The sequence below is a fragment of the Salminus brasiliensis genome, chromosome 17 (genome assembly GCF_030463535.1).
Source record: "Salminus brasiliensis chromosome 17, fSalBra1.hap2, whole genome shotgun sequence".
Lineage (NCBI taxonomy): Eukaryota > Metazoa > Chordata > Actinopteri > Characiformes > Bryconidae > Salminus > Salminus brasiliensis.
This window is the reverse complement of record NC_132894.1, coordinates 34,133,877-34,147,548: the sequence shown is the minus strand read 5'-3', so window position 1 is coordinate 34,147,548 and position 13,672 is coordinate 34,133,877. Positions and strand designations below refer to the sequence as shown.

Sequence of the window (13,672 nt, the reverse complement as noted above, 5' to 3'; positions counted from 1 at the left end):
TGTTACATAGAGTTAATTACAGGTAGACACTCTCACTGACCACTGACTTTATGTTTATTTGGGTTTATTCTAATGTTATATAGAGTTAATTACAGGTAGACACTCTCACTGACCACTGTTTATCTCTTTATCTCTGCAGCGCTGACGGCCAGCGAAAGCGACGGTTCTCTGCTGATTGAGCAGTACGCTCCCTGTCCTTACTGCAGCGCTATCTCCAGGCACACAGACCCCCTTCCCACCACCAATCCCCACCAGACCACCGTCCACTACTTCAACATGGAGGACTGCGTGCTGGCCGCTGTCGAGAAGGAGCACATCACATGCCCCAATCACCCCAAAGAGCCCGTGGCCCTGCAGGAGCTGGTGCCTGAGCTTTTCATGACTGACTTCCCCTCACGGTAAGACTCTTCCTCAGCGTCCTGTCCTGTCCAGTTCTGTGTCTGCAGTGGGATGAGAAAGCTGGAGAAAAGTGCAATTGGGGAAAAGGGACAAGCTTTACCATCAGGGCCAGGAACAGCTGGGGGCAGAAGTGTGGGGTGTGCCAGGCGCAGGTGAACGTCTGTATCACGGTTAGGGAGGTTTGTTGGTTCGTCCAATAAACATGCAGTGGATGACAAAGCATGGGGTAGCTAACAATAACAATTTGAGGCCATATTTAAAAAGGTAAAATGGTAAAATCCAGTATACATCCAGACACCCCTGAGCATGATGCTGCCACCACCATATTTAACAGCTGGTATCGTTTTCCAACGGTTGCATGCCAAGAGCACAACTTTTGTTTTAGATATGGTGTGTTACACCCCAAAAACAGTCATCATGCATGTCTATGTACCACTGGACCACTGGCCTAGCACATAATGCTACCCCCCAACTCCCCTTCCCCCTCCCAAATGCTTTTTTAACCAAAATCCACCTTTGGGTCGGACCATCTCTTCCAGCAGATAGGCTGCAAATGTCTGCTCCAATCCCAATCTGATTCTAATCCCAAGCAGCCATATGAACTAATCCATCTCAGGCATTCTGGATGGGGGCCAGGGTGAAAGCTTGTGTATTGCAGCTGTTCCTCTGGAGGAAGTTATGTATGTAGGAAAAGCATAACATTCTCAGGAGGCTTACAGCTGTAACAGTGAAGCGGGGTGTGATATAAGAAAACATAAATCATCTAAATCCACACACACACACGCACACACACACACACATCGCACGTTCTGCAAGCCGCATGTTTTTTCAGTATGAAATCAGATGACCTTTATCGCTCAAAGCCAGAGGATACAGTCATAGATGCATGAAGCCTGTCTGCACTGCTGAGCTCATCAGCTCATATCCACACAACTGTGCCCGTGATACATGTTTTCTGTCTCCTACTGAGGAAGGCATCGTTTATCCCAGCATACAGCCCCCGTCCCGTCTGACGGATTCGCAGACAGCCATAGTTCTACATTTAGTCATATGGACCACCATCAGAATAAGCCTTGGTAGTCTTTTAGTTTAGTTTTGGCTTTGCTCCAGAGCCAGTATTGTCTTTGTGATACTTACATAATTAGCTGTATGTGATTATGTAATTTTATATATATATATAAAACGCCCTGATCAAAGATAACCTGGTTAAATTTCATAATTACAATAGCATTCTTTTGTACTGTAAAGCAGGTTGGCCATACATCGACAAATGATTGTTATTACTGTGATAAATGACTTTGTGGTGCATGTATATTATATATATAAATATATTATATTATATAATATGTGTTATGTGGTGTATTATAGGTATCAGTACTTCTAGAACGGATGCTGATGGATATATTATTAAATCGTTTTGGGAATTGAAGGAACTGTGTACTGTATATACGGTATGGACAGAAGTATTGGGACACCTGCTTATTCTTTGTTTCTTCTGAAATCAAGAGTATTAAAAAGAGTGTATCCTGCTTTTGGTGGAGTAACTGTCTCTACTGTCCAGGGAAGAAGAAGACTTTCTACTAGATGTTGGAGGAGCATTGCTGTGAGGATTTGATTGCATTTAGCAGCAAAAATTGGAGGATCATCCATATATATATAAACCAAGATATACATATTGTGTAGCGAATATGTATGATATGATGTTGTGGTGAATCTTGCCTATTAGACCTAGGCCTTCAGGTCAGGTCATAAAAGGGAAAAACCCCCACCTGTACCAAAATTCTACTTTTTTGATGGAATTATAATAAAAGTTTGAACCTTGGTTTAGATTAATTACATTAATTACAAACATTCAGAGCTTGTTAAATGCCTTCCATGTTTGATTTGATTGGAATCTTTAACACACTGAAATAAAATACTTCAATCAATAAAAATACTTTTTTATTAATAACATTAATAATTGACCTTAAATACTGGCGTTTTACAGGGAATCCAAACATTGACTAAATCCTGGTTAGGCGACCACTTGTATTCAGCCAATGACATATCTCGACTTCTCAATTCCAGCTCACGGGGAGCAGAGAGGGTTAATGGCCTTGTTTAAGAGCCCGGGTATCGAACCCACAACCCTGTCATCAATAGCCAGAAGCTCTAACCGCTGAGCCACCACTGCCCACTTATTAGGCCTTCTCAGAAGAAGGTCCTAAAGGGATCCCCACTAGTAATACACCATTAGGAACCCAGGAAGCTTCAGTTCTGTGCTCTTCTTGTAGATGCACTGTACTGTAAACGGGGGAAAAGCCATCTTTGCTGACCCCACACTCATGTGGAAGTTATTTCACTCACTGTGGAGCCAAACTTTGTAAACTCTGTATGTCACATTCCCATGAGAGCCACACAGCTGTCGACATCGGATCCAGCTATGGGTTCCTCCTCAGCAGTGTTGCTCGTCCAGGCTGTCGGTGTGGCTTCTCCCGTTACAAGGGGCATTTGCGTAAGTCATATTTACAGTGAAGCGGGGGTCCCAAACAGTCGGCCGCTCCAAATATTTGTGCAATTACATGAACAATGCACTCGGATTGCTGGCGGGCTCAATGAAGACAGCAGTGATTATGTCCTGTTTCAACAAACCACAGGCCACGAGAGCAGTTTGCTGAGGGTCCGGGCAGTACACCCGTGCCATTAACTCCCCCCCCCAACACCCCCCCCCCCTTCTCTCTCTCCCCCCGGGATAGCTGGTGCCTGATTAAAGCGGCTCTGAAGGACATTTCCTTAGCTTTGCTCCCATGCGGAGTGCTAATGGAGATGGTTTTGTGTAGCAGCTGGTAAAATGGATGCAGTTTGAGTTGGCAAAGAGCCAAAGTGAAGTTCAAAGCTAATGCGAGAGCGAGAAATTTCCCTTTCAGTGTGGACGGTTTGACCTCGTCTCAGAGCTGCGTCACTGCAGAGGGCAAGAGGTTCGATTGATGCCTGGGAGAAGGCAACATGCAAGTGTAAGATAGTGGTGAAAAGGGTTTACGCCTAGTATATGGCCCACACATGTCATATGTGTGTGTGTGTGTGTGTGTGTGTGTGTGTGTGAGAATCTGCAGGGTGTGTAGTTTCCACAATCTGACAAAAAAAAATTGTGGAATCTAATCCAGTATGAATTTGCAGTGCATGTAGGTTTTCTAGTCTGGTAGCAATGACTGTGGAGTGATTTTAATGCAGTATGAATCTGCAGGGTGTGTAGTTTTACAGGAGTTGGAGGAGAGATGAATCCAGTATGAATTTGAGATGTATTTAGGTTGTACAGCCTGACAGTGAAGCTGTTATGAATTTGCTTCAGTGAACCTGTGTCCTGACAGTAGCAACTATGAAGCGATTTTAATCCAGTATGAATGTACAGTGTGTTGTTGGTCCAGTCTGACAGTAATAACTGTGTAGTGATTTAAATCCAGTATGAATCTGCAGTTTATAAAGTTACATAAGTATTTGTGAAGTGATTGTAATCCAGAATGAATTTGCCTTAATAATTTTGCAGTTCATGTTGCTGTCTCAGTCTCACAGTAATAAATATGGAGTGATTTAAATTCAGTATGAATTTACAGTGTGTTGTGGGTCCAGTCTGACAGTAAAAATTGTATTATTACAGTATTACGGAGTGATTTGAAAGATTTTCATGACTTCTTGCCTCTTGCAGTCTGATAGTCATACCAATGGAGCGGGTTTAATCCAGTATGAATCTGTAGTTGGGACAGTCTGACAGTAATAAATGTGTAATGATTTTAATCCAGTATGAATTAGCTTCAATAATTTTGCAGTATTTGTTGTTGTCCCAGTCTGACAGTAATACACATGGAGTGATTTAAATCCAGTATGAATCTGCAGTGTGTGATGTTGTCTCAGTCTGACAGTAATAAATGAAATAAGTGATTTTAAGACAGTATGAATTTGCTTTAATAGTTTTGCAGTGTATGTTGTTGTCTAACATTAATAATTGCGCAACAGTTGTAATCCAGTATGAATCTGCAGTGTGTGTTGTTGTCCTAGTCTGGCCATATTAACTGTGGTGGGGGGGGGGGGGTAAATTCAGTATGAATCTGCAGTGTGTGTTTTGTCCAATTCTGACCATATTAACTGTGGAGGGTTTAAATCCAGTATGAATCTGCAGTGTGTGTTGTTGTCCTAGTCTGGCCATATTAACTGTGTGTGTGTGGGGGGGGGTAAATTCAGTATGAATCTGCAGTGTGTGTTTTGTCCAATTCTGACCATATTACCTGTGGAGGGTTTAAATCCAGTATGAATCTGCAGTGTGTGTTTTGTCCAATTCTGACCATATTACCTGTGGAGGGTTTAAATCCAGTATGAATCTGCAGTGTGTTGTCGTCCTAGTCTGGCCATATTAACTGTGTGTGTGTGTGTGGGGGGGTGTTAAATTCAGTATGAATCTGCAGTGTGTGTTGGAAATAATAACTGTGGGGTGATTCTACTACTGTAGACACACAAATCTGGCTGTGATCAAGTAATTCAGGCTGTGTAAATTTAGTACAACTGACCAATCAAATCTCGACAAAACACACATTACACAACCTCCTACTGGAACACCATTCACCTCCAAACGCACCTTTTCTGTTGAAATCTGAAAGATAAGAGGCCGGAATACGAGGTTGCGGAAAGAGTGTGTGTGTGAAGAGCAATCCAATAGATCCACCATATCCAAAAGGTCACTTGTCGGTAATTGCATATAGAGTTTCATTTCTGTGTGTGTGTGTGTGTGTGTGTGTGTGTTATCAGGCTGTTCCTGGTGAAGAGTGATCTGGAGTGCAGTGAGGAGGAGAGAGATATCCTGGGCCAGGGAGGCAGCGGCACCATCATTTACAGAGCCAAGTACAGAGGCCAGTCTGTGGCCATCAAGCGCTTCCACTTTAAAAAATGCCGGCAGCAGTCCCTCAACAGCAGCACAGGTAAGGCTGCAGAAGCTCCGTCCATCACCCTGATGTGATGGGAGTCCTTCAGTTATTCATCCAGTCATCCACTAAGGCCTGTATATCACTGAGGCCCAGTTTGAGGAGTGTGTCCAGGGAGCCTCGTGATTGGTCAGCGAGTCTAACCCCAGCTCTTCTAGTTGAAAGCGTCTCCGGCTGAAGCTGTGTTAAGGGTCAGAAGTCAGAGCTTTGCTGAGCTCCCCCCAGCATGCTGCCGAAACCAGGAGCTCTGAGAGCCAGAGGTCAGGGTATATGTTACTGGTCAAAAGTTTTAGAACACCCCTATTTTTCCAGTTGTGATTGACATTTCCAGTGAATAACCTGAAATGGTACCATAAATTGAGCCTAATGACCCCAGATGGCACAAAGGTGAGCGTAAGTAATGGCTCACATGACAACACGAACAAACAACATGAGTTTCAGCTGTGTAGAGAAGAGTGACGGCGGGAAAGTCGTTGCTTAGATGGTAAAATAAGAAAAGCAGACTTGCTGCCAGTGGACTCCTGGAAACATTAGGGGTGTCCTAAAACTTGTGACCTATAGTGTAGAGACGAGGACGAGGGCAAATCTTAACTATCCCACATAGATTCTTCCAAGTACCTTCAGATGTACAGTAGCCATACAGTGCTGCAACGCATGAACACTGGCAATTTGGCATGCAGGAAATGAACTGGGCCGTAATCGCAGTGTTTCCGATGTCCCACGAGGCAGAAGTTAAATGTGTGGAAAACACCTTCAGCTGTTTTCGCTAAGAGCATGGAGAACCCACCCTGCAGATGTAAAGGTGCTCTGTGGACTGGGGATACATACATTACCATTCAAAGCCATTAAAGCAGCAATATGTAGAATTTTCACCTAAAAACCGTAGCTTCAGAGAACGTCATCTCTGTCAGTTAAAATAAAATAGTATGTAATGTAATAAAATGAAGAACCAGTATGGCCCTGGTTGCGGGTTCAAATCTTGAGCCTTGCCACTTTGGCATCAGAGAGAACATAACAGTCGGCCATGCTTTCTCCGGGTGGGTAGATGGTGCTTTCTAGAAGGGTAAGGACCTAACACACGTTTCCTCCGATACACGTGAAGCCAGCCTCCGCCTCTTTTCCGGCGCAGCATTGCTGGGCAGCCGTCACGCTTGGGGGAAAGAAACAGACGCCTGCCAACATTGCTTAAGAGTGATGAGGGGAGAGACAGCTCAGCCAATTGTGCTCTCTCAGGCTCTGGCAGCTGATGGCAAAAAAGCAGCATGACTTATTACACCCCTGAGCCACTCAGCGCCCAGTCGTAGAATTGTATGATGTATCAATTGATTTCGGAAGAACCAGTATGGCCCTGGTCGCGGGTTCGAATCTTGAGCCAGTCAGCTGTGCTCTCTCCGGGTGGGTAGATGGCGCTCTCAGAAGGCGACGGGAGAAGGGACGGGTCTACCAAATGAGGATGAGGATGCAAGTCTGGGTCTGCCTCTGGTCTCCGCTGCCAATTTACCCACCTATTTGTGGCTCCCACTAGCACTCGCAGTGCTCCAAACACTAGAAGGGTAAGGACCCAACACATGTGAAGCCAGCCTCCGCCTCTTTTCCGGCGCAGCATCGCTGGGCAGCCATCACACTTGGAGGACAGAATCAGGTCCCCGACTCCATCACACCAGCTAACAGACGCCTGTGCCTGCCAACATCGCTTAGGAGTGATGAGGGGAGAGAGAGCACAGACAGTTGTGCTCTCTTAGGCTCCGGCAGCTAATGGCAAAAAAGCAGCATGGCTTATTAAACCCCTGAGCCACTCAGAGCCCAGTCGTAGAAATTTTTTATGTATCAATCTATAATTAATAATACAATTGTCATAATAAAATTAATATCCAGAATAAAGTTTTAATTAAGATACCCTAGGATGCATTGAGCCTGAACAGTAATAATAAAATACTAAATGATAACAAGAAGAAAAGAATTCCATACAAATAGAATTACATATCTCTTTATATCACAAATTGAATGAGTAAAATATATTATATATATATATATATATATAATATATATTTTAAAATATCCAAAGATAATCACTATATGTTATTATCCAACAATTAAAACAGCAGGGATTATTAATATGACAAGCGGTTGTGTGTGTACGTCGTCTCCAGTCAGCTGGCTCGAGCCGCCCACGTTACGGCGCTTTAGTGGCGGCTCATCACCTGCCATCGGCCTCCTTTCCTCCCCCCCTGTTCAGAATTCAGATCCACCCGTCCTGTCCACCGCATCTGTTCCGACTCCAGCCCGTGTATCAGATCGGTACGTCTTACGCTGGGAGGGAATGTACGTGGGACTGTGAGTGCGGCAGATCCTGAACGAGGGCCGGGGGGAAAAAATACTGCAGCCAAAAACAATTGAACCACTGCAGCTGTCGTCTCTCAGCCCCTCTGCAAACACTGGGAGGGGAAGACGTTTTATTTTTAATAATTGAAATGCTTGTCGGTCAGCTTTACAGCTTAATGAATTGGCCACTCAGCAGCCTCCGTTTTTTTATCACGTTAGATTTATTGGCGCCAAAATTTCGATGCCTTTGTTTAGACTAATAGCCAACAGTAAATCACATTCCGCGAGTTAAGTTTTCCGTATGGAGTATTCGTACGAAATTCGGGCTGTTTGGAAGAGGAAGCACTTTCATATCTCCATCGCATCTGTAATAACCACAAAGATCCTCAATTATGTCGGCAGGACTTTATTAATAAAGCATGTCCCTGGTGATTTAATATGATAAGCTTCCCAAGTCTTATAGTTACGAAACCGAACCCTAAATCAATACGACTCCTGTGAATAGCAGCCCTGGAGGTTATATTAAAAAGCTCCACAGTGCCATTATATTATATGGAAGAGAGAGAGAGCGAGCGAGAGAGCTAAGCTGCACATCCACCACTGTTGTTTTATGACCACTGGAAACGAAGCTCTGCACTTTCTGTAAAAGACTCCGTTACTCAGTTAAAATATGGTGTTTCTTCAGGCAGATAAGAATCCAGATAGCAAATGAGTCACAGACCAGTTCTGGCTCCCACTGACCGTCTGCATCCACCCGACCCGCACCCGAATCCGAATCTGCACTGGACTCTGGAGCAGTGGAAATGTGTTCTGTGGAGTGACGACGGTCTGCTAGACGAGTCTGGGTTCGGCGAATGCCAGGAGAACATTAGTTACCTGCCTGACTGCTCTGTGCCACCTGTAAAGTTTGGAGGAGGGGGGATAATGCTATGGGCTTGTTTTTCAGGGGTTGGCCTGTAGGCCTCTTAGCTCCAGTGAAGGAAAGTGGGACTGCTTCAGTATTCCAAGACATTTTGGACAACTGTACACGTCCAATTTTGTGGAATCGGTTTGGCCAAGGCCCTTTTTCTGTTCCAGCATGACTGACTGTGCCCCCTAGTGCACAAAGCAAGGTCCATAAAGGCAGGGTTGAGTGGTGAGTTTGGTGTCCCACACAGAGCCCTGACTTCAACCGCATCCAACACCTTTGGGTGAACTTGAACAGAGACTTGAAGTGAGCCAGGCCCACTCATCCAGCATCAGTGTCTGACCTCACAGATGCTCTTCTGGATGACCGGGTAAATCTTCCCACAGACACACTTCAAAATAGAAAGCCTTCCCAGAAGAGCGGATCTGCCAGAGCTGCGAAGGGGGACAGACTCCATATTAAAGCCTATGAATTTAGAAGAGGATGTCGTAAAAGCTCCTGTAGGTGTGATGTGTAGGTGTCCCAATACTTTTGTCAGTCATTGTTTACAATGCTAAATCCCTTTCCATAGCAACACCATGCCTAAAAACTATTGCAGTGTATCCAGCAACAAAGACAGCACCAAGCTCCACTTCCACATGCTTATTAGTTTTACTGTGACCAGCATGAGCATGCAGCTCACAGGACAGCTTACAGGACCAGCCCGTCCAATCTTATGACCCAACTCCAAAGCAATCAATCCAGTTCAAAGCTTTGGAACCGCAGGTCAACTTACGACTCTTTTCTGCTGCAGACTGCAGACCTCCTCTGTAATGCTTTCAAGGCACTTCGGCATCGATGGGGGGGCGGGGGGGTGTTGGGGGCTTCAGCACAGCTGGATAGTAACTGTATACCTGCTCATTAAGGCAGGGGTACAAAAGCTGACCCCAGCACAGCTACACCGGAGCTACAGCAGAGCACCTGGCTGTAACCAGGCCATTAAAAGCACTTCAGCTACTGTGAAAGTTAGAGTCCCTTGTGTCAAGGCAGGAAACCAGCTGCTGATGATTTCCTTTGCTGAGGTCACAGGCTGTCCAAAAAGAATTGCAGCTTTACATGCATGCATGCGCACCATAGTAAGCAAAAGTTTGGGCACCCTTGGTGAACAGATCCTCTGTACAGAACGAGGATTTAAAAAGCACAATTATTGTCTATCAGCCATAACATTAAAAAACCACTTGCCTAATACTGAGTAGGTCCCCCTCGTGCCCCCAAAACAGCTCTTACCCGTCGAGGCATGGACTCCACAAGACCTCTAAAGGTGTCCTGCTGTGGTATCTGGTACCAAGACAGTAGCAACAGATCCTTTAGGTCCTATAAGTTGTGAGGTGGGGCCTCCATGCGCATCAGTAAACCTCGGGTGCACCTTCTTGGAGTACATTTGGTAGCTCCCACCTGTGTATCGTGGCTCTGGTGGGCATCAGAATCCACCCGTTCTGCTTCACCCTGGAGCTGGCGCCGCTTGGCAGCCTCAACACTGTGCTGGAGGAACGCAGCAAAGGTGGGTAGAGCGCGCCAACAAGCCAGAGTACCCTTCCAATTACATTGGGTACCATAGCAACCATCTGAGACACCAGAAAACTATCACAACTGCATGAAACATCATAGCAACCACCTGAAATATTGTAAAAATCACCCCAGCAATCACCCTAGAAACCACCAGAGAGCCCATATCAACCACTTGAAACTTTTTGGACAGTCTGTGACCTCACCAAAGGAAATCATCAGCAAGTGGTTGATGAGCATCACTAAACCTTGGGGGCCCTTTCTTGGAGCACCTTTGGTAGGTACTAAACCACTGCATACCGGGAACACCCCACAAGACCTGCCTTGATGATTTGGAGATGTTCTGGCCCAGTTGTCTAGAACCTCACAGTGTGGTTCTAGTCAAAGTGGCGCTGATTCTTACAGGAATACCCTGCTTCATCTTTGCTTTTCTGTGTTTGGGTTTTGTGTAAAATATTCTGTTATGGGAAAATGAAGTTGGAAAGATCTAATCCTGGATGAACACTTCGGTCAGGGCTGGGCCAAGAGTTTCCTCTGACAGGTGATGACGTAAAGGGGGTACGGTTATGATGGTCTAGTGATTTCTGGAGGGATTCATTTCAGAGCGCAAACAGACAAAGGCCATCGAACCGATGTGCCAATGACCTTCATCATTGCATTTAGCTGTGCAAAGCCCGGGGATTGGAGTAGTGTACTTTTACTACAGGATGACTACTAGATGGGAGTGGCTACTCGCACCCCTGTCACCTCCAAAAAGTGTGATGATGACCTTATAACCCACTATACTGACATTTTCGGTTAGCTAGAACCCATATGTAAACTATAGGCCATGCTACGCAATGAGTTGCCTAAAGCTGCCAACAGCATCGCACCTCTGGGCAGGGGAGGGGGTGTGGCTAGGATGATTCTAAGGGCCTGTGACAGACAGGGACCCTAAAAATGTATTATTGAGTATTTTGGCAGAATTGTTGGAGTTGTGGGGCTCAGTGTAATGTCGTTGGATATCTTTGGAGGAGGCCTTCGGTGGGTCTTCTGGATTTGACGTTTGAGGTTTGCCACAGACTTGAACGACCTGAGGAAACTCAGTGCCTCCTCCGGTGCCTCCATACTTTAGAAAAGCCGCGAAACGACCTTATAACCCACTATACTGACATTTTCGGTTAGCTAGAACACATATGTAAACTATAGGCCATGCTACACAATGAGTTGCCTAAAGCTGCCAACAGCATCGCACCTCAGGGCAGGGGTGCCATATGGGGAGTGGGGAGGAGCTAGGATGATTCTAAAGGCCTGTGACAGACAGGGAAAACTCGCGAAAACTCCTTTTCCACAGAATATGACGGAATTTTACCCACATGTCGATTGGCGCGGGATTAATATGACCTGAGGTTATTTTTAGGGCTTTAGGAATCTTACTGACGTGGGAACATGCCGTAAAAATGACTGGTGCAATCAAACAGGAGTACAAACATTGAGAAACTCTGGTAATAACTACATTAGCCCGCCTCCCCATGTACAACTAATCCTGGGTTCATAAATCATCGTAAATCATTTTTACTTTTTGACTTAACGTGAACGTGGAAGTTGTTCTTTACATTGTGTCCAAATGTTACGATGAATGGACCAATAGAAATGTTGCAAATTGACCTGGAATAGAGTCTTTTTACATTGGCTTCCATTGAAAGTTAAGAAGGTTTTTCGTTCTTCTGGGAATTTGAACGTTAAACGGTTTTGCAGAACAGCGATGAATTCTTTCGTTTTGCTGAGACGTGATTTACCGTGATTTTACTTGCTGTCTCAAACAGACTGTGTTTTAGTTCTGAATAAAGTCAGCGGAACATCAGGTCTGCGGTTCAGCTGGATTTACTCGCCACGTTCCCCCAGAGGAACCCTGACCTGGACCCGGACTCCAATTCGAACCCCTGCAGTTTCATTTTGCTTTATTATGTCTATGGCACAGAGCTCAGTTTGTAGTTTAGAAGGTGATGGGTAGCAAGGATGCTTTTGGCAGGCCAGGTGTGTATGTGTGTGTGTGTGTGTGTGTGTGTGTGTGTGTGTGTGTGTGTGTACGTTCATGTGTTTTCTCTCTCTTCTCACCCTCTCACCCTCACAGACACTATGCTAAAGCACCTGCAGTCCATGGACGCTTCCAGAAGCTTCTCAGAGTTCCGGCAGGAGGCCAGCATGCTTCACACCTTGCAGCATCCGTGTATCGTGGCTCTGGTGGGCATCAGTATCCACCCGCTCTGCTTCGCCCTGGAGCTGGCGCCGCTTGGCAGCCTCAACACTGTGCTGGAGGAACGCAGCAAAGGTGGGAAGAGCGCGCCAATGAGCCAGAGTCACTCAGAGTAGTTTTCTCATAGGAAGGAATGGGTGCACCCTTCCAAACGCATATGTTACCGTAGCAACCACTAGGCAACACCATAGCAACCATCTGAGACACCATATGAGCCACCGAAAAAACATAGCAGAGACACAACATTGATCACTTGAAATACCATTGCAACCGTCCTAACAACCACCTGGAACATTTTCTCAACCACCTAAAGTTTCCTTGTAACCTCCCTAGCAACCACCTAGGAGCACTTTAGCAGCACCCTAGCAACCACCTAAGACACCAGATTGATCACTTGAAATACCATTGCAACTGCCCTAACAACCACTCAGAACATTTTAGCAACCACCTAAAGTATTATAGTAACTTCCCTAGCAACCACCAAGAAGCACTTTAGTAACACCCTTGCAACCACCTGAGAAACCATCGGACACTTTATGATCTTAGCAAATACACCGTATCAGTCACCAGGGAGACCATAGCAACCAGCTAGCAGTAACAGTTCTACCCTAGTGACCATTTAGCAACTGCCTGGATGTGGGAACCACTCAAGCTACTTTTCTCACTGTTTCCGAACAGAACTTTAGCAGAACTTTGGGACCATTACCTGCTGTTACTGTCATTCTGTGACCGTTTGTTCTGTCCGTCTGTCCGTAGGCTCTCACTTCTTACCCCTGGGCCACATGCTGACTTTCAAAGCAGCCTATCAGATCGCAGCCGGCCTGGCCTACCTGCACAGGAAGAACATCATCTTCTGCGATCTAAAGTCCGACAACATCCTGGTGTGGTCTCTAGAGGTGGAGGACTCGCTCAACATCAAGCTGTCCGACTACGGCATCTCACGCCAGTCCTTCCATGAAGGAGCTCTGGGGGTGGAGGGAACGCCAGGGTACCAGGCTCCTGAGATACGGCCAGGCATCGTCTACGATGAGAAGGTATGTTTGCGTCCGTTTACGCTGCGTGATGCTGATGCCGGTGATGCTATTTCTGAAAATATGTATCACAATATTGTGTAATATTAGGACTAGCGATGTCATGGCCCATCTAATTGCCCCCTGTTTAATGTATCATGCTTTTTTGGGTTACAATTTAGCTAAAAACTCACATATTAAATAATAGAATATTATATTAGTCGATAGCCCGCTAATAGCGAACAGAGCCCTGCTGGTGAAACGTCACACTGCAGAAGTGAGCTGTAAATTTCCAAACAAGAAA

At 45.5% G+C, this 13,672-nt stretch overlaps 1 protein-coding gene across 4 annotated transcripts in view; it reads left to right on the top strand.

Moving 5' to 3' along the window:
* lrrk1 (leucine-rich repeat kinase 1) overlaps positions 1 to 13,672 on the top strand; it is a 100,127-nt gene that overhangs the window by 60,906 nt on the left and 25,549 nt on the right. For all 4 annotated transcript variants that reach the window (XM_072660416.1, XM_072660415.1, XM_072660417.1 and 1 more), the window contains 4 exons: positions 140 to 398; positions 5,176 to 5,345; positions 12,236 to 12,433; positions 13,115 to 13,392. In XM_072660416.1, coding sequence (XP_072516517.1) covers positions 140 to 398; positions 5,176 to 5,345; positions 12,236 to 12,433; positions 13,115 to 13,392 — 905 coding nt within the window. The remainder of the gene's footprint in view (positions 1 to 139; positions 399 to 5,175; positions 5,346 to 12,235; positions 12,434 to 13,114; positions 13,393 to 13,672) is intronic.